The sequence below is a fragment of the Misgurnus anguillicaudatus genome, chromosome 25 (genome assembly GCF_027580225.2).
Source record: "Misgurnus anguillicaudatus chromosome 25, ASM2758022v2, whole genome shotgun sequence".
Lineage (NCBI taxonomy): Eukaryota > Metazoa > Chordata > Actinopteri > Cypriniformes > Cobitidae > Misgurnus > Misgurnus anguillicaudatus.
This window is the reverse complement of record NC_073361.2, coordinates 23,020,001-23,046,273: the sequence shown is the minus strand read 5'-3', so window position 1 is coordinate 23,046,273 and position 26,273 is coordinate 23,020,001. Positions and strand designations below refer to the sequence as shown.

At 35.9% G+C, this 26,273-nt stretch overlaps 2 protein-coding genes and 2 long non-coding RNA genes across 7 annotated transcripts in view; 2 read left to right on the top strand and 2 right to left on the bottom strand.

Annotated features, from left to right (window-relative positions):
- Positions 1 to 26,273, bottom strand: part of LOC129426106 (gamma-aminobutyric acid receptor subunit rho-3) — a 72,754-nt gene that overhangs the window by 1,409 nt on the left and 45,072 nt on the right. For all 3 annotated transcript variants that reach the window (XM_055182295.2, XM_055182294.2, XM_055182296.2), the window contains exons 4-10: positions 5,751 to 5,863; positions 5,115 to 5,182; positions 4,570 to 4,793; positions 4,393 to 4,475; positions 2,103 to 2,240; positions 1,850 to 2,002; positions 1,524 to 1,717 (exon numbers count right to left, since the gene is read on the bottom strand). In XM_055182295.2, coding sequence (XP_055038270.1) covers positions 1,524 to 1,717; positions 1,850 to 2,002; positions 2,103 to 2,240; positions 4,393 to 4,475; positions 4,570 to 4,793; positions 5,115 to 5,182; positions 5,751 to 5,863 — 973 coding nt within the window. The remainder of the gene's footprint in view (positions 1 to 1,523; positions 1,718 to 1,849; positions 2,003 to 2,102; positions 2,241 to 4,392; positions 4,476 to 4,569; positions 4,794 to 5,114; positions 5,183 to 5,750; positions 5,864 to 26,273) is intronic.
- LOC129433087 (uncharacterized) lies at positions 9,364 to 15,613 on the top strand. 2 transcript variants are annotated; one of them, XR_012368111.1, is made up of 5 exons: positions 9,364 to 11,377; positions 12,817 to 12,878; positions 13,216 to 13,938; positions 14,563 to 14,633; positions 14,794 to 15,613. It is a non-coding gene; the product is annotated as an uncharacterized lncRNA (long non-coding RNA). The 2 variants fall into 2 exon arrangements; XR_008640328.2 differs by lacking the exon at positions 9,364 to 11,377 and having other exon boundaries at positions 12,747 to 12,878.
- LOC129433086 (uncharacterized) lies at positions 12,599 to 14,631 on the bottom strand. The gene is made up of 4 exons (XM_055191551.2): positions 14,252 to 14,631; positions 13,503 to 13,932; positions 13,090 to 13,299; positions 12,599 to 12,826 (listed from the first exon to the last, which is right to left on the bottom strand). The coding sequence occupies exons 2-4, from the start codon at positions 13,929 to 13,931 to the stop codon at positions 12,599 to 12,601; spliced, it is 867 nt and encodes a 288-aa protein (XP_055047526.2). The 5' UTR covers position 13,932; positions 14,252 to 14,631.
- LOC141362166 (uncharacterized) lies at positions 16,268 to 18,065 on the top strand. The gene is made up of 3 exons (XR_012368172.1): positions 16,268 to 16,405; positions 16,783 to 16,863; positions 16,990 to 18,065. It is a non-coding gene; the product is annotated as an uncharacterized lncRNA (long non-coding RNA).

The window sequence follows — 26,273 nt, the reverse complement described above, 5'->3', positions numbered from 1 at the left end:
TACTACAGTATTTCTCATGTGAAAATGTATGTGCACTGATTGAATACATTTTTTATTAAGTAAATTATAGTTTTCCCAAACTGGGTTCAAGAACACCTGATACGCGAGGGAATTGCAGGGCATTGCAAAAAATGACTTTTTTTCTTTTTTATTTTTGTCTTGTTTTCAGTAAAATATCCAAAAATTCCCAAACTAAGATGTATTTTCTTTATAAGCAAAATTACCTGGGAAAATAAGTAGTTTTTAGACAAAAATATAAAATTTAAGTGAGTTTGTGCTTAATCCATTGTTGGGGTTTCGTGACTTAAAAAATGACTTTTTTACTTTTTTTCAGTTGAAATATCAAAAAAGTCAAAAATTAAGATGAATTTTCTTGATAAGCAAAATAAGTCTAGTTTTTGGACAAAAATATCAAGCTTAAATAAATTTGAACTTAAAACAAGCAAATAAATCTACCAATGGAGTAAGAAAATAAGTTGAAATAAGTTTACTTTTTTCTTAAACATTTAACTTAAGAAAAAATGTATCACCACATAGATATTTTTGCTCGTTTTAAGCACAAATTGACTTGAATTGAAAAAGTCGATTTTTTTCTTAGGTCATTTTGCTCATCAAGAAAATAAATTTTGATTTAAGAATTTTAGATATTTATACAAAAAACAAGTCAAAAATACTAAGTAAGAAAGTCATTTTTTTGCAGTGTAATTTTAGAATAAAAAATCTAAAAAAAGAAATAAACATTATATTTTTATCTGGATGACGTGTGACCATTTCTACAATATATCATATATGTTTTATGTACGAAAAAAAAAAACTGATGGAGGTCCAAAAACAGGTAATAATAACAATAACTATAAAATACAACTGATAAAAACATACACTGCAAAAAAATATTTTCAAGAAATTCCTTAGTATTTTTGTGTTGTTTCCAGTAAAAAATATCTAAAAATTCTTAAGATGCTTTTTTTGATGAGCAAAACGACCCAAGAAAATAAGCCTAATTATTAGACCAAAAATATCAAATTTAAGTGATTTTGTGCATAAAACAACCAAAACAATCTGCCAATGGGTCGTTTTGCTCATTAAGAAAAAGCATCTTAATTTAAGAATTTTTTTATATTTTTACAGAAAACAAGACAAAAATACTAAGAATTTTTTTCTTGAAAATCATTTTTTGCAGTGTAGGGAGTACTTCAAGTAAGTAATTTAGGTCAAGGGACCTTGGCTGACAAAAAAGTTTAAAAACCCCTGAGTTAAAGGGTTAGTTTGTTTACACTGTAAAAAAAATGTAGAAATTACGTTATTTACTTGAAACAGTTTGTTCAAAGTTAAATGAACATGATTTTTAGTCTTTATCTTCAACAAGCAAGTTACTGGCAAACGGCTGCATAATTACAGCACATTTTTTACAGTGTACAGTATACTGTTTGATCAACAGAGGGCAGCATTTTAAAGGGCCAAGCCTCTTTGTGTATTCATGTGTGTGATTCTTTCAAGTCAAAGTCAATGCCATTTACTCTAACCTTCAATTGCTTGAGCTTCTTCATCTCTTCTTTAGTGGTGAAGTAGTTGACAGCAGCGTACTCGATGACAGAAAGAAACACAAAGAGGAAGCTGGCCCACAGGTAGATGTCTACGGCTTTCACATACGACACCTGAGGCATAGACCCTGACACGCCGGTTATTATGGTGGACATTGTTAAGACTGTAGTGATGCCTAAACACACATTTAAAACACACACACAAACAAGTACTGAATTCATGCATTGCTACAGCACTGTTAGGCGTTTCCCACATGCATAAATGTGTTGTTAACATATTGAAGTGAATTATAAGAAGAACTGCATACCAAGCGAGACACGTGCTGGTACCGCCCGCCTGTCGATCCAAAAAGACACCCATGAAAGCACCACCATCAGCATTGTAGGAAAGTATGTTTGCAGCATAAAGAAGAAGATGTGTCTTCTCAGGATGAAGTTGATGTATAGTCTGTTGTACCAGCCTGACAGAAACACTTTTTTACTCAATAACGGCTAGATATTCAAAGATACGGCATGAGAAAGATATCTGTCACTTCTGAAATAGACAAAACAAAATTGTACCTGTACTGCTGTACAAGGCCAGGCCATGAGACGGATGAAACTCTTCAATAAAGTACTGAGAGAGAGCAATCTCATCTGTTCTTAAAGAGTCAATGCCATTTTTCCAGTACAACATAAGGTCGTTTTCATTATATGCATCTGATGGGTCAGAAGGAGGGTTGGAAAAGACAAGGAAGATACAAAAGATTCAATGTTTAAATACTTTGCAGTGAAAAAGGAATTAATACAGCCAACCTGATCTCACGAGAAAACCTATTTTTACATGGTAGGCCTACCGATTTTATAAGAATATTTGAGAGTGTTAAAAATTATGCATAAACCAAAAACATACAATTATCCAAAAATTAAATCCTTCCCCCATACCTAAGATCACAGTGAAGAAGCAGAATAAAATTGAATAATTAAAAATGAATAAACTTCACTTACGAAACTAAACCATGGTTTTGTGTAGCAAAAACATAGCGACCATAGTTTTAAGGTTTTAACTGTAGTCAAACCATGGTAAATTTTTGCAAAAGTTGTAAAACAGGTATTGTGTTGATAAAACAAGATCTCAACCCACAACCATAGACAAGGTTTCATGTTTGTGCTTGAGTGAGTCACCTAGCGTGAGAATGCAACTTCATTGATTTTAAATATGGTTTAAAGGGGTCATATCATGAGATTTTTTTTATAATGTAAAATAAGTCCTTGGAGTGCCCATAGCACATATGTGAAGTTTTAGCTCAAAATACCACACAGATCATTTATTATAGCATGTTAAAATTGTCACTTTGTAAGTGCGAGCAAAAATGTGCCATTTATTGGTGTGTCCTTTAAAATGCAAATTAGCAGATATAATTCAAAAACTGATCGCAATGATGGTGTTTTCTTGAAATTGAAACTCAATTGTGCTGTCCATTATTTTTTCTCTCTCTATCTCTCTCTCTCTCTCTGCACTAAATGGCGGTGTCGTGGTTGGATAGTTCAGATTAAGGGGCGGTATTATTGTAATTAGAGTTGCTACCTAGGTCACAAAACAGGGGAAATCTGAATGACCTAATTTTTTACATGCTTAAAGAGAATGGTTTACCAAAACTAATGGGTTGATATTATTCACGTTTTCTAGGTTGATAGAAGCACTTGAGACCCAATTATAGCACTTAAACATGGAAAAGTCACACTATGACTCCTTTAAATTTATTAAAACTATTTTAGCCTAATGCTGCGTTCAGACCAGCGGCGGTAGAGGCGTCAAGCCCGAGTGATTTCAATGTTAAGTCAATGTAAAGACGCGTTTACACGTGTCTGGAGGTTTTGTGGCACGAATGAGACATTTAGCGAGGCGCGGTAGTTGCTATTCCGCCTAATTCGTGTGGCTAGTTCGCGCGGCTAGTTCACGCAAATTGAGCGTTGTTGTGAGAAATGTAAAAGTTGAAAAAAATGAACTTTGGCGGAAAAACACGCTGCGTTAACCAATCAGGAGCTTGCTCTAGTATTGACGTGATTACAGAAAGCGAGCGGAGTCGCAGAAGCTCCTCCCATGACACGAATTTCCACGTGAATGTTTCACGCGCGGCTTTCACGCTTGAATAAAGTAAGTAAACTCAAAATGTTCAAGCAACAAACTAGGCGCGGTAGACGCGAATTTGAAGCCTCAAACACGGCTGGTGTGAATCCATGGTCAAGGTACTCAATCAATATACCTATTTAAATATAAAGATTAGACAAAGAAAATATGAATTCTTATGCTACGTTTACACCAGCCATGGTAGAGACGTCAAGCGCAAGTGATTTCAATGTGAAGTCAATCTGAAGACGCGTTGACGCGCGTCTGAAGGTCTCGCGGTGCGGATGATGCGTTTAGCGTGGCGCAGTAGACACGATTCCGCCTCATTCAAAGATTTAAAGCTTGCTTGAGTAGTGACGTGATTACAGAAAGCGAGCAGAGTCGCAGAAGCCCCTCCCATGACGCGAATGTCCGCATGAATGTCTAGAATTTCACTCGCGAATGAAGCGAGTACACTCAAACTGTTCAACCGGCAAACTAGGTGCGGTAGACGCGATTTTGACGCCTCAAACGCGGCTGGTGTAAACCCCCGATTATATTTCTATTTTATTTCTTAGAGTCATACAGTAAGGGGCTCTGGTCTGCCCCAAACTCTGCCTATGCCCACAACATTTTTAAAAGAATGAGCTCATCCACAATAACCAAATCTGTACACAAAGTATAGAAATAAAACAAATAACATGTGGGTGGGGCTGGACAAAAATTGACAAGAACTGAAGGTTGTGTTTGTAAGACACTTACAGCTCTCCAGCTCCAGAGAACAGTTCTGTGTGTCCAACGGGAATCTACTGAAATCCATTGAGCAAAGTGCGGTAACTGTTACCCTAAATCCGAGAGAATATTCAATGAATAATACATAATCTGCAGCAGGACCAGGTCGTGCGTACGTGATTGCTCGCATAAATAATAATCATATACCTGACGCTGTACAAAATGTTGCCGTCTGGATAAACCCTCAGCATGACGTTCTCCATGGTGGTGTCATGGATAAAAGAGCGCTTGGAATGAACGAAGAACACATCCGGCTTCCAGATCTTCTTCACCAGCCGTCCATCAAACGTGCGGCTCAGATTGTTAGTAGAGGGGAAAGCCAGCCGTTCATCCTTCCAATAATGTCTCAAGTATAAGGTCATAGTAAAGTCCTGAGGGAGACCTCCAGAATTTACTTATCTTACAGATCATCATAAAGGGCAGTTTCGGTATTTCTGTATGGCCTGAGGCGGGGATTAAGTGGATTTGAAGTGAAAGAATTTTAAAAATGACACAAGCATTCGGCTAATATCATTACCTTATTTTTGACAGAGGTGGCATTCAGCGGCTTTTGCATCTGATATCCTCAAATGAATATTTACAATTAACTTGAAAATGCATTTACACCAAAGTCCATTTGGCTGAGCAAAGCTGCTTAACGTTGCATTCAAGCTATACTATTTAGTGTTTCCTTGTGCCGAATATACACTTACCATGTTCACTTCAGAGATGCTATCTATGCTTTCCACCTGCACATCAATGCCCACAGGGATGGCAGACCCTGCAGAGCAGACAAGACCACATATTCATTGTGTTGAGGATAACAGCAATGCCTTTGAAATCCATTTAGACAGAAACAGCCTTCAATGCTCCTACAGAGAGAACATATGGAGGCCAAACGCTTCCTCTAATCCTGTTTGTCCCATCATTAATTAACAGTGGTGTACTGAAAGATGCCATTCAAAATCTCTTCTTCTTAAAACCACAGACGAAAAGATGCTGGCCAAAAAAATTAACTTTTAATTTCGAGGTTAATTTAACCAAATGCCTGGGGTTGAAAAAATCTAACTAACTGTATGCTTAATTTTGCTTCTGCACTAAAATGTTACACTTTAACATCTGTTTTACTAAGACTGGCATGTAATCCAGATTACAGTTCACCAAAATTATCACCCATTGTTTTGCACAATCTGGGTCATGCCCGAATTTTCCACAGAACTGTGAGACGGAGCCTCTGACACCGAGAAATGGTACGGCCCATCTAATCAGGTTTATTAAAACCTGAACGCTATAATTATGATTATCAGGATTGTGATTGGAGTTGTTAATTGGAGCAAATAAATCCTGACCTCCAAATCCAGGCCTCATGGCAAAGTCGTGCTCTTCGATCCTCAGGAGCTGTTCTGTTTTGATGAGAAGGGACTTTGTGCTGTCCTTCCTCTTTAATTTGTAGTCTATCCGCCTGAATGAATGAGAAAAAGAGCCGGAGGAAAAACAAATAAGACATAAATATGGCCAGACATTTTTTTGTGACTTTGTAATATCCACATGCGTGCAAAGCAATGAGAATTCACATTATCACACATCATCGTTATTAGTGAAACACACACATCTGTTTCCAAACGTTCTCCAAACATCTGCCCTGCTAACATCTGTGATATGCAAATAATCACTAGCCATTATAGATATGATTTATAAAAAAATCAGCTCGTGGTACAACAGCAGACGGTGAAACAGAATTGTGAAATTGAATTGGAGTTTGAAGCGGTCCCTGAGAGGCATAAAAACAGCTAGGGGTACTCATACTCCATTCCCAAATCCATTTCCTTCTGCGTGGTTTAATTAAAACTTCAAACATACAGTTATAAACCAAGAATCATGCTGTGTTTACAGGATATGATATTCCAAGTGAATGTACAGCAGCATTGAACTTAGTGAACCTTTCAACATCTAATGATGTAATGAGCAATTTTGGTAACTATAAGGTAAACACTGACAGACATTGGGTGCAAATACTTGAACACTTCAAACCACAATAAAAATACACACACACACACACACACATATATATATATTTAAGCAGTGTCGCTCGAGTAGGAGTGTGGTGTAGCTCTATATCATCACGGCTGTGATTAGGCCAGAGGCACGAGGCCGCAGGCCGAGTGCCGGAGGCAATCACAGCCGTGATGATATAGAGCTACACCACACGACTCCGAGAGCGACATTGCTTTTATACAACAGTTCGACGGCACACGTTTGAAAAACGAAAACTAGAAAACAACAACGGAGTTATTTTAAAAGCCTCTTTGTTTGAGAACTACTTCTTCCGCCACGGATTTGAGGGCGGCCAGAATGACAGGTAAAACTTTCGGCTGCTTTGAAGCTCATAACAACTCAATGGACGGAAAAGCCGTTTCTTTATATTACCGTTTCTTGGTCACAAAGTGTAGTTTTAAGATTAGTTCAGTCGAGAATGTATCTGTATTATATTTAAATCTGCAGTCGATTAGTAAAGATAGCGCCTGTTTGAACGTTTGCTTAGTGAGATTCGGTACAAATGAGAACCAAAGCATGAGCGGACGTCAGTGTTCACTCGCCCCGCTGACCACCGCCCTCTCTGGGCTACATTTCTGAAAGGGATTCCCTGGCTCTCATGTTGGCCTTGTTTGTTTATGATCGTCAAAATGAGATTAAATCAGCAGTATTTGGTGTCATGATCAAACTTGTACTTCTTTTTTAATTCATATTTAGTGTCTTTTGTGTTATTATTGTTTTGGCGCGAGGTAAAAGTTAATAAAACTACTTGTGAAACGTTACTATTGCTTTCTCATTTATTCTTAACGCGATACGAGCACTCGATTATTATTATTAAACTTTGTTCTTGTCAGTACTATACAAAACGGTTTTTTATAAGTGTCAGAGAGATGTTTTTGCATGCTGCTTATAAATATACCAGTGGCGATATCTCATAACATGTTTTAATAGTCACGTCACGATAAAGTAAATGATCAATGTCCACATTTAAAAGCTGCGGGGCTTACCTGCAGTTCCACGGTGTTTTCGCGTTCTGATAAAAGATATAGCTCCAGAAAAAAACGAGTGTTTATATTCCTCTTTCCAAGTGTTAATCGTCCACACGATGTGACAAGACATTTCTCCCATTAACTTTAACGTAACATCCAAGAGCGCTGATCTTTGACGGAATAATACTTCTGATTGGGGATTCACAGACTGATTTATGAGCTAGTAAACTAATGAGACACACACACACGGAGAGTGATTCACACAGCGCGTCTGTGTTTTTCCATTCAGAGATGACCCTGCTTAGGACCTCCATTCACTAGGTGGCGGAATAATACGAAAGGTGAAGCGGTTACAGTGCCGTTATCAGTACAATATCGTATAGCTCTTAGCCAATCAGATTCGAGAACCAGAAAGAACTGTTGTATAAATATATATATATATATATATATATATATATATATATATATATATATATATATATATATATATATATATATATATATATATAGAGAGAGAGAGAGAGAGAGAGAGAGAGAGAGAGAGAGAGAGAGAGAGAGAGAGAGAGAGAGAGAGAGAGAGAGAGTTAAACATTAAATTTTATCTTTTTGGAATCCATTCAGCTGATATCCAGGTCTGGGGCTACCACATTTAGCATAGCTTAGCACAATCCATTGAATCTGATTAGACCATTAGCATTGCGCTAAAAAATAACCAAAGAGTTTGGATATTTTTCATATTTAAAACTTGACTCTTCTGTAGTCACATTGTGTACCAAGACGGACAGAAAAACAAAAGTTGTGATATTCTAGGCAGATATGGCTAGGAACTATACTCTCATTCTGGCGTAATAATCAAGGCCTTTGCTGATGTAATGACATTACGCAGCAGCCAAAAATAGTCCCCTTAGTATCTTTCAATGGCAGGGACTATTTTCGGGCAGTGCGTAATATCACTACACTTGCTGCAGCCATGTTACAGCAGCAAAGTCAACTAGATGAGGTTAAAGTTTGTGAACAAACTTTATGTTGGCTTGAGAAAGCCTAGTCTGAGAGTAATAGATGGAGCTGCAGTTGGGGCAGTTGAGTTAGTTGAGGCAGATGGGTTAGTTGGGGCAGATGGGGCAGTTAGGGCATTTGGGGCAGAATGGGGCAGATGAGGCATTTGGGGCAGAATGGGGAAGATGAGGCATTTGGGGCAGAATGGGGCATTTAGGGCAGATGGGGCAGAATGGGGCAGTTGGGGCATCTGGGTCAGAATAGGGCAGATTTGGCAGATGAGGCATTTGGGGCAGAAGAGGCATTTGGGGCAGTTGGGACATTTATGTTTGTGTGTGTAATATTGTGTTTGTCTGTGTGTGTGTGTGTGTGTGTGTGTGTGTGTGTGTGTGTGTGTGTGTGTGTGTGTGTGTGTGTGTGTGTGTGTGTGTGTGTGTGTGTGGGTTGGAAAATGTGTTTTAGGGGGACATGAATAGTGTATAATGACATGTTAACTATGCTATTACCATGGTTAATGAGGACACAGGAAGTGTCCTCATATAATGAAACGCTAAAAAAAACATACTAAATGGTAGTTTTTCATAGATTAAAGACTGGCAACAGGTTTTTGTGACATTGGGGTTAGGGATTGGGGTAGGTTAGGGGAATAGAATATAACAGTTTGGACAGTATAAAATGCATTGCGTCTATGGAAAGTCCTCATAAACCATGTATGCCTGACTGTGTGTTTGTGCGTGCGTGTGTGTGAGTGTGTGTTTTAGTGTGTGTGTGTGTGTGTGTGTGTGTGTGTGCGTGCGTGTGTGTGCGTGTGTGTGCGTGCGTGTGTGTGCATGTCTGTGTTTTTGTGACAGAATGTTATATATAATTTTGTGTTTGTGTGTGTAGTTGTGTGTGTGTGTGTTTGTGTGTGGTTGTGTGTGTGTGTTTGTGTGTGTGTGTGTGTGTGTGTGTGTGTGTGTGTGTGTGTGTGTGTGTGTGTTTGTGACAGTATGTTATATATCATTTTGTGTTTGTGTGTGTAATTGTGTGTCTGTGTGTAGTTGTGTGTGGTTGTGTGTGTGTGTGTGTGTGTGTGTGTGTGTGTGTGTGTGTGTGTGTGTGTGTGTGTGTGTGTGTGTGTGTGCGCGCGCGCATGTCTGTGTTTTTGTTACAGTATGTTATATATAATTTTGTGTTTGTGTGTGTAATTGTGTGTCTGTGTGTAGTTGTGTGTCTGTGTGTAGTTGTGTGTCTGTGTGTGATTGTGTGAGCGTGCATGTTTGTGTTTTTGTGACAGTATGTTATATATAATTATGTGATTGTGTGTGTGTGTGTGTGTGTGTGTGTGTGTGTGTGTGTGTGTGTGTGTGTGTGTGTGTGTGTGTGTGTGTGTGTGTGTGTGTGTGTGTGTGTGTGTGTTATTGAGTGAGTTTTGTGAGACAGAGAGAGACTGAGAGAGATTGAGAGATGATGATGTCATGTATTTGTTGTGGTCAATAACTCACAAGTGTGATCTATCAATACCAGGGGCCCGTACCATGAAAATGGTTAAACAAACTCAGGGTTACAGGATTAGTTTCAGGTTGACAAAACCAAGCCAATGTGCAGGCCTTGTTGGTAAAAGCTATTTTCATGGTACCCAAAACTAATCCTAAACAAAGCTGGTTAACCAGCTAAACCAGCTTCATGGTATAGGCCCCAGGTTTCAACAAATTTAAAATGATTTCAGTATAATTTCACTTTGAACAATTTCAAAAGTAACACAAAACAGAACAAGATAGATTTTTGTGTTACACTTGTTTTTAGTAATTGTACAATTGTACATGACTTTGTTAATATGTAACTAAATTAATTCAAATTAGAATAATATACATTTTCTTCATAATGTTATTAGCAGCGGGCAGAGGCGTCATGGTCAAATGGATTTTGCATGCAACCTTAAAATCAAAGAAGCGCCTATTAATCTATTGCTTATTTTTGTCGTTTAATATGCAAAATTCTCTGAAAAGTGAGATATTACTTTAAGGGAGCATGCGCTGCAGATGCACAGCGCAGTCGCAGACGTCATCAGCATCTGAGGGCGCCCACCTGCCGCTGGCTGCTTTTGCTATCTGAAGAAATGAAAAACATCGCTCAGATGTCCAAACCACAGTAAGGTAATGTGCAGTTAACCTCCGCTGTGTAGAAAATGCATGGTTTAAAATGTAACAGTCTCGACGTTATTAGTAGATTTTTTGATTCATTTTGGTACAACGCCAGAGTTCACAGGGGCACGGCCACGGAATCACACGCGCACATATGAGGTAAAACTGCAAAATGCATTCCTCTAATAACTTTATATCTACATTATCGAACCAAAATCAAATCACGTCAATCTTAGTCATTTTCATTTTTTATATACTTTATGGATTTAAAATGATATAATTTTATAGCATAATGCAGTTGTTGTGCGAATACATTAACGCACAATTTAATAAGTCATTAAACAGAACGAAAATTATTTAAAAAAGCATTTCAGATGTAAATATGATGCCAATATGTCATTATTCTAATTTAATAAATTGATATTAAGCATTAATTTTCGTGTTTTTTACATGAAGTCATGGGGCTCAGATTGTTAGAAATCTAAGTGGGAGTGTCATGTGTCATGGAAAAGACCGTGTAACTAAATCAATTCAAATTAGAATAATATACATTTTCTTCATAATGTTATTAGCAGCGGACAGAGGCGTCATGGTCAAATGGATTTTGCATGCAACCTTAAAATCAAAGAAGCGCCTATTAATCTATTGCTTATTTTTGTCGTTTAATATGCAAAATTCTCTGAAAAGTGAGATATTACTTTAAGGGAGCATGCGCTGCAGATGCACAGCGCAGTCGCAGACGTCATCAGCATCTGAGGGCGCCCACCTGCCGCTGGCTGCTTTTGCTATCTGAAGAAATGAAAAACATCGCTCAGATGTCCAAACCACAGTAAGGTAATGTGCAGTTAACCTCCGCTGTAGAAAATGCATGGTTTAAAATGTAACAGTCTCGACGTTATTAGTAGATTTAGTTCACGGGGCACAGCCACGGAATCACACGCGCACATATGAGGTAAAACTGCAAAATGCATTCCTCTAATAACTTTATATCTACATTATCGAACCAAAATCAAATCACGTCAATCTTAGTCATTTTCATTTTTTATATACTTTATGGATTTAAAATGATATAATTTTATAGCATAATGCAGTTGTTGTGCGAATACATTAAAGTCATTAAACAGAACGAAAATTATTTAAAAAAGCATTTCAGATGTAAATATGATGCCAATATGTCATTATTCTAATTTAATTAATTGATATTAAGCATTAATTTTGGTGTTTTTTACATGAAGTCATGGGGCTCAGATTGTTAGAAATCTAAGTGGGAGTGTCATGTGTCAAGGAAAAGACCGTGAAAGCTCTATAATGTTTCATTTTAATATCCCTGTATGCACAATGAGCTGTGTGCAACGTGCTCCCTTAAAAATGGTGCATGACGCCCCTGGTAGTTTGTGTTACATTCGTGTTACATTCGCCCCGAAAGGAAAATGTTACTTTTGTTCCGCGTTACTTTCACCCCGGTTCCCCCCTACGGTAAGTGTGTGTTAGGGTGTATCCGGCATGTATGATGGATAGATACATTTACATTTCTGCATGGCACTTTTATCCCAAGTGACTTAGAGTGCATTTAAGGTATTCATTTAAGTAAAAAGCATTTTTGTTCACAAACTCTGCTGTTAACGCAATACTCTTCCAAAAGGAACACTTTGTTGTGTGGTGGTGAGGTTTAAATGCAGACACAGACTCATTAAGGAAAATTGTTTATAAATAAATTTATTTCTAAATCATAAATTACCTATATATATATATATAATATATATAACACATTTTGAACAATAATATACTAGTTTAACATTTAAAAGCTTATAATATACTAACAAATCACCTATAATTTACAATTTTAATGATTTAATATTTATAATACACTAACAGATTATCCTACTATTTAACAGATTCTTACCTAATATTCTATAATTTACTACCTATAATATACTATGTTAAAGATAAATACTTAAAATATACAGATTAATACTTAAACTATTTAACTGATTACTACTTATAATAAATTAACTAATTATTATCTTATATACAGTAAGTGATTAATAGCATATTTTATTCATTGTCATTTTCAACTGCGTTAATCTCCATTACATGATTATTTTTATGGGTAATGGAGAGTCTCATTGGCAGTTGCTTGATAAGATCCGCAAAATTCCCTGAATAAAAACTTGCTGGGACTTCATAAGTTTTGTCATCCTCTGTCAGGAGTGTGTAGTTTCCCTGATCTTCCGTTACTCCAATAACTTCAATCTCCTCCTTCTTAATTTCAGGTTCCTCAATCTGAAGATTAACAAAACAAATATTGTGTAAGATTTTCTCTAAAAGAAATAAGGTAAGTGTGTGTGTGTTTGCATTATATTTTTTCAAATATATAGCCCTAACCCTCACAGAAAATGATTCTGTATTTTTAAGGTCATAAACATTATCTATATTTAGTATGTTTTTAACATAATATCATTAGTTTTGGTTTGTCTATAAAATCATTATAATTGAATTGTAGATGGATGGACAGACATAGATTTGTAGTGCATAAACAGTAATACCTTGATGGTTGTGAAGGCTGAGGAGTTGAATTTGCCATTTCCTTTTGGAAGAAGACTCGCATGGAGATGGCTTATTTCTACCTGGTCCTCTTCATGGAGATTAGTTAGTGCTTCATCTCTCCACAGAGAAACATCCAGGAGGCTCGCACCACACCGCAACTTCAGATCCAAGATTGGAATCTCAGATCGAGTCATCCTTGGCTTGTGCAACTACAAAAGTACAGCCCAGTTACACATGTGTTACAGGTTAAAATGTTTTTTTCTGCAGACTACTAAGTGTTATGCAACAATTAATAAGTGAGACGTGGATCGAGAGGCGATAGATAGATAGATAGATAGATAGATAGATAGATAGATAGATAGATAGATAGATAGATAGATAGATAGATAGATAGATAGATAGATAGACTCACTTTTTCCACCTTCCCTTGAAGACTTAAATATCCATTTTTGGAAAAGATGTCCTCCTCCTCCCCAGTCACCAGAGCAGATGGTGGACACAGAGCATCCTTTGCTGCTCTCTCAGCCTCCTCGGGTATGTTTATTGGAGCCGTCCTAAATTTATATTTTCGTTCAAGCAGCAAGTATAGCCGCCCATACCGCTTTGAAATGATGCTTTTTCTGAGTATGTATGATGCACCCTCCTCAAATTCTGGATCTGGGCCATTTTTCTTGTGCAGAATTGCCCTACTGCCATCAGTGAGGGCACAAGCTGCGGAGGTTTTGTAAGAACTAATCTCTATTTTAGAATTTTGATATGAAAATGAGCTTGCTTTATGATAAACATGTGTTTTAACACATTTTAGGGTTAGTCGCCCTGGTGTGGCATATGGATGTGACATTCTGTGGGTAAGGACAAAAACAGATATCTTAGTAACACCAAAAACAATTATCTTTCAAATACAAAAACTAAGATAATGTTTAATAGTCAATAAAAAAATATTCTTACAATGTTCTTTGTATTGTTAAAAGGTTTTTTAGATTATATATAAAAAAGTTTTTAACTCTTTCTTCGCCACTGACGAGTTTATCTCATCAATTAGCCTAAGAAAAAAACGCTTCCTGCAAATCCATATTTCGGTATTATCCACTAAGTGGCGCTCTTTCCCAAGTTATAAAACTGCGAAAATCATAAAAAGTATATCCATAATAATATACTTACATATCAGTAGTCTTTGTAATGGCTCTGTATAAGATTTGTAAAATGGCTTAGAATTTTGGTGTCTATACTGTTGAAAACAAATTAAAAAGAAAAATTAGTGTACGTTAATATAACACAGACATTGTACAAATATAACAATCAGTTGTTTGTTTAAATATTTGTTTGTGTATTACTTTGAGTATTTTTTTGTATTGTAATTATTGTTATCAATATTATAATTAGTATTATGTATTAGTAGTAGTATTATTAAAGCAAATGTAAGTTCACTAATAATTCCTCCTGGAATATTCGTCTCTCGCTTTCCCTAAAAGTTCCTGTGAGAGAGGGAGATCGAGCGCTGTAGGACTGGCGTGTGACACCTGCTCCCTTTGATGACATACAGGTATAATAATAGTTGGAGTAAATTTAGTTTTATTTGTATATTAATATGAATAACTATCTCTTCTCTCTCCCTCTGTCTGTCTGTCTGTCTGTCTGTCTGTCTGTCTCTCTCTCTCTCTGTGTGTGTGTGTGTGTGTGCATGCGTGTGTTTGTGTTTGAAGAGCGCTCCCTCCAGCACTCGCATCTCCCTTGCGCAAATGATGCCAAACGAAGATAACGGAATTAACGGTCTGAACGAAAAGCCATCATCTGTATGGGACATTTTACATATTTAGGGAGGGGTCAGTGTACTGTAAAATGCAGCCATATATTTTTATGACATTATTATGTCGACGTGAAGTAAAGAGGCTGATTTTTTTGTAAAAAAAAAAAAATCAGTGTGGAAATAATTTTTTTTTTTTTTAGTAATGTAGTTATGAAAGTGTTCTTTTTTTAACTTTTTTATATTGTTACTTTTTTTTAGTATGACTATTCATTTTGAAAGTGTTTTGTATTACTTAGTTAAGTACTTACCTTAATAAGTATAAGCTCCGTCTGCTCCGGTCAGATTGTTGTCCAGAAATGCGCACTGTTGGCATGGATACAACTTAAATAGCGTCTGGCCTCGCGGCTCTTGCACGCGACCATTCTGCTATTTTAGGCCTGTAGGTCTTAACAATGTACATAATATGTTTATATAATTTTTTTTTTACAGATACATGTTAGAAAATATACCTTTATAAAGGAAAATATGTAACGTTAATTTGTATGCCTAATTGAGCTGCCAGACAGAAGCTGCACTTTTTCTGACAGTAATAATTTTCTCTCTATATATATTATTATTATGCTGGAAAATACGTGGGAACTTAAAAGCTGTTTTTTGTCTCTTTGATGTGCACAAATAATAAAAATAAAAACAATGCTCCATTTGCTCTGGTTTCTCATTAGCCTATATCGTATGATAAAATTGTTAACACACACCAAGGGTCATTGAAATATCGCAATATAAATGTTTTATTTTAAACAAGAAAATAAACTATAGTATTAAATAAAGTATAGTATTATAGTATTTTATTTAGTTGCGCATTGGCAATACTTGACGTTTTGCGTAAGCAACGTCATTCTGGCTTGACGTCATTCTGCTTTCATCTGGTCCAGCGGTTCTCCGTTCAGGTAAGTAATGCAAGAATTGATTTGTGGGGTATGCTATATAATGCAACTTAATATTTCAAAATGTTGTTTGTCTAGACTGGTGATGAAAAGCAATAAGCCATGTGAAGATGAGTGTTTGTGGGAAAGATTTTATAACCATTAAAACACGATGTGGAGGAATGCCTATAAAACGACATTACTAAATGACTGAAAATACTGAGAAAACGCCTTCAAAGGGGCTTATTGCTTGTATTAAATATTACTACATGCACAAGTTTTCAATAAATAAACAAACACACATGAATGTAAAACAATAATTTATTAATAACAAGTACAAAGCAATACACATCTCATTAATGTTTTGAACGGTTGCCAAGCAACATGGAGACTCATTGGCACAGCAGCCCTAATACTTATGTAATGAGCTAATGTGTGTTTATTGACCACCTCTAAAGGTATCTGATTTACACATTTAAACTAAACTACTAACTATATGTGCTATATTAACTATTTAATATTTTTTTCAAGGTTATTCTTGCAAGCAAACAGTATAGATTGACTTTAATCTTGTTCTTCCTTTTTTGTTTTTCTGTAAATCTGTTACATGCAATTTTTGTTGGCCAGATCACTGCATCCTCTGCCGTAAGTAAAATTATGAATTCTTGTAACTACATTTGTACAGTATTGTCCCAAATATAAGACCCCCCCCAAGTGTACCTTTTGGAAAATAATTTTTTAAGACCAACTATTTATAACCTGCACATCTGCTTTTTTACACATCTGGTTTTGGCGCCACCTACTGCATTTTTGCGGATATGATTGACTTAGAGCTCAAATATACAACAATATCGTTTATTGAGAGTTTTTTTTCGTGAAAAAAATTTCTAATATTTGGGACAATAAAGTAATAGAAATCATAACAGAATATTTTTAAAGCTTTAACTATTCTTTCTCCTTTGCTAAGTGTTTAACATTTGTTTTTGTTAATTGTTCTCTTTTTTTGGTTTGTTAATTTATAGGATTGTGTTTTGTGTTCCACTGCCTTCTCCCCACTGCCAACAGCAGCAACTGTTCCCCCCACCACCACCTTTTTTAACAGGGTAATTGTAGCATAATTGTTGAAAATGTTACAGTCAGAAACAAATCTGCAAGATCTGTTTTGCATGGTTTGATCCATTTTATAACACAGTTTCTGATTGTCACCATATTAATGTTTTTTTTCATAGGTGACATCACTGCTTTGGCATTGCTCTATGTAAGTAATCTCCTAAAATCAATGTGGCACAAGTCATTAGTCATTTTTTCTTAGCATAGTAATCTTTCTACACTTACATGTTATCTTCATTAACACCAGTGCTAGTTAATGAGTGATAAAACATGTTGATATTGAGACATATTGTACCAACATAGCTTGATTTATCCTAACATTGATTTAATAATGATAAAAAATTTGATTGTTCAGTTTGTATTCAACTCAGTTCACCGTCAGTTGAGTAAGTAATGCTTTAAAAATTATTTGACTGTAAATGATTAATAAGGTATTGTTTAATATTTCTGTTGCTTTTGATGCTGTAAATGTAGTTCTTTTTCGATACAAATGATATAAATAATTGAATCATTTTTAGGGCAGGTAATTAAGTGATTTACAATTAAGCATGGCAATTTGCATTTAACAATGTGACTGACTTAATTTTTTTTCTCTGTGTGGGTCTGTCCTTACCTGTCCTGTCCTGTCCTATCCATATCTTTATATTATTCATTTACATGCCTTTATCTTGCTCATTAACCTAAACAAATGCATCTTCCATCCTTTCTCTTTCACTTGACGGCCATGCACATAAAATGCCGCTGCACTGCTTGCTGCTTTGCTTGCTCGCATTAAACTGCAAGATGCAAAATCAGATTTGCTTTTAACATCTTGCACTACAGTAGCTTGCCAACGCATCTTTTAATAAAAGGCCACACCCCTAATTTTTGATCTATGATCTCTGATTCTGAAAAAACCCTGATACACTATTGATTACATACCAAGATTTACACCCATACACCCTACAACCACATTGAACATAAATCCTGAACAATCTAATCTCAGGTAAGAAAAGTGCATCTGCATTTTCAAAACAAGGACTGAAATTTACTTCTAAGGATCATTAATTGGTACAACTAATTCAACTTTTGGGCATAACTGATAATATATTCTTATTAATATATTCAATTTTAATATTTCTGTTCCATTTCTTTTTTTAATATATATTTAAAATAATTTATAAATTTGTTCTTATATTTACTACATATTTATTATATTTACTACAGTTCTATTTTCTATTTTTTTACTATATTTACTACAGTTCTTATATTTACTACATATTTACTATATTTACAGTTTTTATATTTACTACATTTTACTATATTTAAAGTTCTTATATTTACTACATTTTACTATATTTACAGTTCTTATATTTACTACATTTTACTATATTTACAGTTCTTATATTTACTACATTTTACTATATTTACAGTTCTTATATTTACTACATTTTACTATTTTTACAGTTCTTATATTTACTACATTTTACTATATTTACAGTTCTTATATTTACTACATTTTACTATATTTACATTTCTTATATTTACTACGTTTTACTATATTTACCGTTTTTATATTTACTACATATTTACTCTATTTACAGTTCTTATATTTACTACATTTTACTATATTTACAGTTCTTATATTTACTATATTTTACTATATTTACTACAGTTCTTATATTTACTATATTTTACTATATTTACTACAGTTCTTATATTTACTACATTTTTACTATATATACACTACAGTTCTTATATTTACTACATTTTTACTATTTTCTCATTTTTTAAGTAAATTCTTATATATACATTTACTATAGGATATTTCATTTAACTTTTTGGCTTAATTAACTGATAATATTCCTGTTCTTCTTAAACAATCATTTGTTTATTGAATTGTTCTTATAACATTACTACATATTTACTATATTTACCACAGTTCTTATATTTACTTTTTACTATAGGATTCTTTGTGACAATTATTTAACTTTTTTGGCATAACTGATATATGATAAGTTAGAATTTTTCAGTTCAATTTCTTCTATTAATATATATATATATATATTTGAAAGTAATTTATTTATTTATTAAACTGTTCTTATATTTATTACATTTACTGAGTGTTGAAACAGCACCATGCCAAGGAAGGGAAAGAGGAGTGAATCTCAGAAACAGCGCAGAAAGCTAGAAGTTTCATTTGGCACCAACAACCGTACCAACACTGTATCAGGTATGAATGATGCAAACCCATATGTTCTGTCTGTTGTAGCATCCCATTGTCAAAGCGATCCAAGGTACAACATTAACTCCAGAGGTCGTCAGTGTACATGCAACTCTTTAATGTTCCTAGCAGCACATAATGAACGTAATGATCTACACAGTTTCGATCTAGATTGTATTTTACAGAAAGGTGATGCAGTTTACACTACTGTCAAACAATCACTACAGAGCAATGGACATTTTGTGGATAGTTTTTTAAATTTTGACGAGCTACCAAACCAAATTGAGACAGACTTGTGCTGCTATAACATCCTTAAACATTGCCAGATGTTTGGATTTCTGAATGATAGACCTGCATTAAGTGGGTATGAAAATCTAGAGAATACTCTGCAATGTCTTAGAAGTGGTGTTAGAGATATGTTGTTTCTATGTGGAAGATACTGTGTTGCTCTGTTCAGAGATCGCTCAGGTAGGTTTGGTTATTTTGATTCTCACTGCAGAACACCAGAAGGCCTGATTGCTGATAACAGCACAGGTACAGCAGTGATGTTGACCTTTATTCATTTAGAAGACTTGGTAGAGAGGCTGCTGCTTTTGTTTCAAGGGTGTCTTCAAATAAGTGACCAGGAACAATTTGATCTGCTGCCTGTATCATTCATAAACTCAACAGCTGCAAGTTGCGTAAACACTCAAGTAGAACCAGATGTCTCTTGTAAAAATACAACTCTGTCAGATGTTGAACAATGTAGGTCTGCTGATATGTTACAACAATATGTGGAATTTCAACAGCCACCTGAGACTAATATTAATGTAGCCACACCATGCAATGCACAAAACAGCTCGAATGAACAAGATAAAATGGAATTTATAGCTACCGTCACTCAGAATGATGAAGGATATAAAATTGTATCACTTATACAGTCACAGGATAAAATTACATTCTTATCTCCAAATCACCACTCAACTAATCAGCAGTCAAATAAACTGAACAAGTTTCGAAAGCGAAAAGCTTACTGTAAAACAAGGCAGGAAGAAATGACTTCAAAGCAACATGTTCATGACAAAAAAGAGTCTCTACGTAAAATCTATGCTTATAAAAAAAGTATTGCATACAGGCAAAGACATAAACAAGCCATGAAGAAAAAGTATTGGAATGATGAGATTTATAGAGAGAGAAAAAAGAGCTATTACAGAAGCAATGAAGAATGCAGAAGGAAAAAAATGAAAAATTACAGGAGTGATGAGCAATTTAGGCAGAAGCAAAAGATGTATGAAATTAGAAAATACAACAATGATGACCAATTCAGACAGAAAAAAAAGGTGTATAATATTAGAAAATACAAGGATGATGAACAATTCCGGCAAAGACAAAAGGATTATGTCATTGAAAAATACAAGGATGATGAACGATTCCGGCAAAGGCAAAAGGATTATATCATTGAAAAATACAAGGATGATGAACGATTCCGGCAAAGGCAAAAGGATTATATCATTGAAAAATACAAGGATGATGAACGATTCCGGCAAAGGCAAAAGGATTATATCAATGAAAAATACAAGGATGATAAAAAATTCAGGCAAAGGCAAAAGGGTTATATCATTGAAAAATACAAGGATGATCAATTCAGGCGAAGGCAAAAGGACTATTATTCAAACAGGTGCAAAAATGATGTGTCCTTTTATGAACAAAAGAAGAAAATATTTAGACAACTTTATCATCATGATCAACAGTTTAATGCTCGTCAGAAAGAGTATTATTTATTTAAATCTCAAAACAGAATATTTGCACTTAAGGTTCTTCACAAGATACATTGTGCTCGAGACATTCAAAACAAATATAAAAAATATAATCATATGCGCCAGCAGATAGAAATGTGGCAAAATAGGCAGCCTGGTGAAAAACAGAATCCAGAAGTTTTAAAGGCATTAAATATTTTTAGGGATATTGTAAAACAAGGACCAACATATGTCTGCACATGCTGTGCAAGAGCGCTCTTCTCAAATCAAGTGCGTAAATGTGTTCGTGAACGCTATCAAAAAAATCCGACAGTTGCTTTACTTTGCTTGACCGGCAACTATATTCACATTTGCTCTGATTGTCCTAACCAGTGTGTTTTTGAAGAAAGGAACACAGAATGGATCTGTCATTGCTGCCACACAACACTTTTGAGAGGTGCGATGCCAGACATTGCTGTAGCCAATCAGCTTCAGTTTAGTCCTATTCCTCCAGAACTATGCGATTTAAATATTCTTGAAAGACATGTTATTGCAAAGTACATTCCCTTTGCTAAAATTTTAACACTTCCCAAAGGCCAACAAAGAGCTATAAAAGGAGCTGTAATTTCTGTGGCATCTGAAGTTGAAACAACTGTAAATTGTTTACCGAGACCAAGAAGTGAATCACAACTGCTTACAGTGAAACTCAAAAGACGTCTCTGTTACCAAGGTCACTATCAGTTCCAAACAATGAATATGCACAAAGTTTTATCTGCTTTAAGAAGACTAAAAGAAATCCATTCCGAATACAAAACGATTTGTATTAATGAAGCACTCTCAGCTGATGAATTGTTTAATGAACATGAGCAGTCTACAAATGACACCACTGTGCCAGATGAGGAAATGGAAACTGAGAACACTGAAGAACAGAGCAATAATAATGAACACAATGATTTAAGTGAAGACAGTAGTACAGAACATAACTCAGAAGGACTTGCTTTGGATACATGTCTACAGCCCCCTGATCTTGGCCAGCAGTTCTTGTCTTATGATGATGGAATTTTTTGCATTGCCCCTGCAGAGAGAAACAGTCCTGTAAGCATCTTTAAAATTCCCAAGCTTGAGTCTATGGCATTTCCAGTGCAATTTCCTGATGGTAAGAACACGTTAGATGAGCCTGACAGAGTCAAACATGTCTCCCCCAGCAGATACTTCAACACACGACTATTCTCTGTTGATAATCGTTGCGCCAAGGATACAAACTACATTTTCTTTGCCCAGTTTGTGACAGAAATGCACATGGCCACATCTAGCATGTCCATCCAACTTAGAAAAGCCAAACCCATGACACGTGATGGTCGCAGAATAAATTGTTCAATGCTGCAGGACAATCATGAATTACAAAAGCTTGTTCAAAATAAAGATGCAACAAGGTTTATGCAACCTCTGCGTGGGACTCCAGCATACTGGGAGAAAACTCTGCGTGATTTGTTTGCTATGCTAAGACAGTTGGGCACTCCTACATTTTTCTGTACATTTAGTGCTGCTGAGATGAGATGGCCTGAAGTGATAACAGCTATTAAAGCACAACAAGGAAAAACTATAAACTTCTCAGAATTAGACTGGATAGAAAAATGTGAAATCCTCAGAAGTAATCCAGTCACAGCCATGCGTATGTTTGAAAAAAGAGTTGAAGCCTTAATGAGGGATCTAATCATGTCACCTGCTCAACCCATTGGTGAGGTAATTGACTTTTTTTACAGAGTAGAGTTTCAACAACGTGGATCTCCACACATTCATTGCTTATTCTGGGTGAAAGATGCTCCAGAATTTGAAAAAGATCAAGATGAAGATGTATGCAATTTTGTTGATAAATACATCTCATGCAAATTACCAGACCCAAACAAAGACCCAGAACTGCATAGAATTGTAACTGAAGTACAAATGCATAGTCGTAACCATTCCAAATCTTGTAGGAAAAACAAAAAGCACTGCAGATTTGGATTTCCAAAACCACCCATTAATACGACCACAATAACCCGTCCTAGACCTCCTCCTGTAGATGAGTCTGATGAAGAAAATAAAGCAAAAGAGGGCATAGATGATATGAATGTTACAAAAGCAAAAGCACAGCTTCAGAAAGTGTGGGATCTACTGAATGATTCAACTCAGATCTTTGAAACTACTGCACAGCTGCTTCAAAAGGTTAACATGACTTATGAAGAGTATAGGAATTATTTTGAGTCATTGTCAACATCAAATGTAATTTCTATGGAACGACGACCACAGGATTGCTGGGTTAATGGCTATAATCCACTGCTGTTAAGAGCTTGGAACGCAAACATGGACATACAATTTATTCTGAACCCCTACAGCTGTATCATGTATATTCTTTCATACATTTCAAAAGCTGAACATGAGATGAGTGAGTATCTAAAGAAAGTAATAAAAGACTCAACTCATGATAATCTGTCTGACCGTGAAAGCATGAAGCAGGTCATGAATGCGTATGCAAAGACCAGAGAAGTGAGCTCACAGGAAGCAGTCGCTCGCACATGCAGTCTAAAACTGAAATCATCTTCACGAAATGTCATATTCATACCTACAGATGATAATGCATTGAAGATGAGTTTACCAATGAAGTACTTGCAAACAATGGACCCTGACTTAGAGAATGTATGGATGACTGGATTGCCTGACAAATACAAGGCCAGACCAAACAGACCAGAATTAGAGAACATGTGCATGGCTGAATTTGTAAGTGAATATCGCATTGTTTATGGAAGACAGACAAAGGGTAAAAATGTTTTGCCACTTCAAAAAAAAATGGGATACATACAGAAAAGAACAAAGGGAAAACCTGCAGTCATCAGATTTGCCCGTTTTTCACAACAGAAAAACCCAGAAAAATATTACGGCACTCTACTAAAACTGTACTTGCCACATCGCATAGATGAACAGCTTAAGTCTAGAAGATTTCCGACATATGAATCATTTTATACATTTGCCTCTGTAAAATTGCCAGGCACTGATGAACTCCAGCGCGTGTGCATGATTGTAAATGCAAACCGGGAGAAATATGAAAAGCATAATGAGGCTATAGAACAGGCAATTGAAGATTTTGAACAGAATGGCCCACTGGAAGATGCATGGACAACACTGGCACCAGCCAATGAACAGATCCGACTGGAAAGCATATTGGAACGTGAACCAGCTGATGCTAATAATGTAAATGAACAAGATGATATTCCTGAATATACAGCATCTTCTTCTGTCAATAATACAGCAATGCCAATCAAGGAAGCTGCTCAGCTCAGTTCTGCACAGATTCGCAAAATATATCAAAGTCTGAATCAAACACAAGCTTCTGTATTTTATGCTGTGCGAGACTGGTGCAAAAGATGTGTTTCTGGTGAAAATCCACAACAGTTTTTATATTTCTTAAATGGAGGAGCTGGAGTTGGTAAATCACATGTTATTAAATCTATTCATGCAGAGGCATCCAAATTACTGCGTAAGCTTCCATGCATAAGAGAGCAAACCGACATCTCTAAGCCAACTGTACTTTTAACAGCCTTCACAGGTACTGCTGCCTTTAACATCTCTGGTAAAACACTGCACTGTCTTTTAAAACTCCCAAGAAGTTTAAAGCCTCCATACCAAGGACTTGGAAACAGCTTAGATGAAATAAGGGCAGATCTTTCTAACGCACACATTTTAATAATTGATGAAATATCTATGGTGTCAAAACAGTTGTTTGCTTATGTGAACTGGAGACTACAACAGATTAAAGGTAACCATAAACCATTTGGTGGATTGTCTGTTCTTGCTGTGGGAGATTTTCAACAGTTGCCCCCCCTGGGTAGGGCACGACCACTTTGTGTATATGAGGACCATGTGCTTGATTTCTGGAAAGATCAATTTCAAATAATAACACTGACACAGATCATGAGACAGAGAGATGATCTTACATATGCTGAGCTGCTCAACAGGCTGAGAGTGAAACAAAAGCATGAGAGACTTACTAATGCTGATGAGTGCATATTAAAAGCTGCCATAAGATCTTCTTTTGAAGAGTGTCCCTCAGATGCATTACACATCTATGCAACTAATAAAGAGGTAGACAATCACAACAATGATGCCATATCATCTCGCTTCACAAATATTATTACTATTGATGCACATGATTACAAAAAAGATCCTCGAACAGGTGAAATGAAAAGACAAGCTGTACCATTTAAAGGAGACAAATGTGATCTTGGTGACATACTACAGATTGCAGTTGGTGCACGAGTGATGATTACCAGAAATATAGACGTGGAAGATGGATTGGTTAATGGCACTTTTGGTAGAGTCGCAAAAATATCAACTCAGACCAGAGATGGTTTTACATTTGTGCAACTGATTGGTCTCCATTTGGATAATGTAAATGCTGGACAGAAACATCGCAACAAAGCACCAGATGGTGATGACAACATTGTGTATATCGAGAGGTCTGAGGAATCATTAAAAAGAAAAGGAACAATTCGAAGGCAATTTCCTATTAAGCTTGCTTTTGCATGCACTATTCATAAAGTTCAAGGAATGACAACTGACCGTGCTGTTGTATCTCTGAAGCATATTTTTGAACCAGGCATGGCATATGTTGCACTCAGCAGAACCACATCGCTCAGTGGATTGCACATCATTGACTTTGATGAAAAGAAAATTTTTTGTGATCCACAAATAAGTGCTTCCTTGGAGAACATGGCAAAAGCTGATTTTCACAATGTCCAACCACTTTTACACATTGTACAGAATTTACCATTGGAATCAGGTCTTAAAATTATTCATCATAACACAGAGGGACTGCAATGTCATATGGATGATATAAAGTGCCACCATGAGCTCTTGCTGGCTGATGTTTTGTGTCTCACTGAAACACACCTGTCTGGCTCAGCTGTTTCTGAGGATCTTCAGTTGAATGGATATAGAATGTACAAGCGCAACAGGCATGCATCCTATTCAAACCACATACAGTTGTCTAACAAAAATGGTGGTGGTGTTGCCATGTATGTAAAGAGTAGTGTTCAAGCACATCCACTAATGTACATACAGAATGTTACAGACCTGGAATATTTGGTTTTGAAGATAGAAGCCCCCAAACAAGCACTTCTTGCAGTAATCTACAGACCACCGAGTTATCATTTAACAGAATTTTTGACTAACCTAAATGCTCTTCTGACATCTTTGGAGATCATAGATTTCAAGCCAGTTATAGTATGTGGAGACTTTAATGAAGATCAGCTGTACCATGGCAACAAACCTATTCAACATTTGTTTCAAGAAAAAGGATACACACAACTAATCAGCACAGGGACTACAGAAAACAACACTCTTCTTGATCTTGTATTCATAAGTGACTCACACTCAAATATCAAAGCAGGAGTTCTACAGACTTATTTCAGCTATCATGATCCGGTATATTGTGTCGTTGTATAAATAA

Excerpts from the sequence above, each read along its gene's own strand:
- LOC129433086 (XM_055191551.2), bottom strand. The coding sequence starts at position 13,931 with ATGTCACATCCATATGCCACACCAGGGCGACTAACCCTAAAATGTGTT. Across the intron at positions 13,300-13,502 it reads TTCAAGGGAAGGTGGAAAAA|TTGCACAAGCCAAGGATGAC; the intron begins GTGAGTCTATCT and ends GTACTTTTGTAG. Across the intron at positions 12,827-13,089 it reads CAGCCTTCACAACCATCAAG|ATTGAGGAACCTGAAATTAA; the intron begins GTATTACTGTTT and ends GTTAATCTTCAG.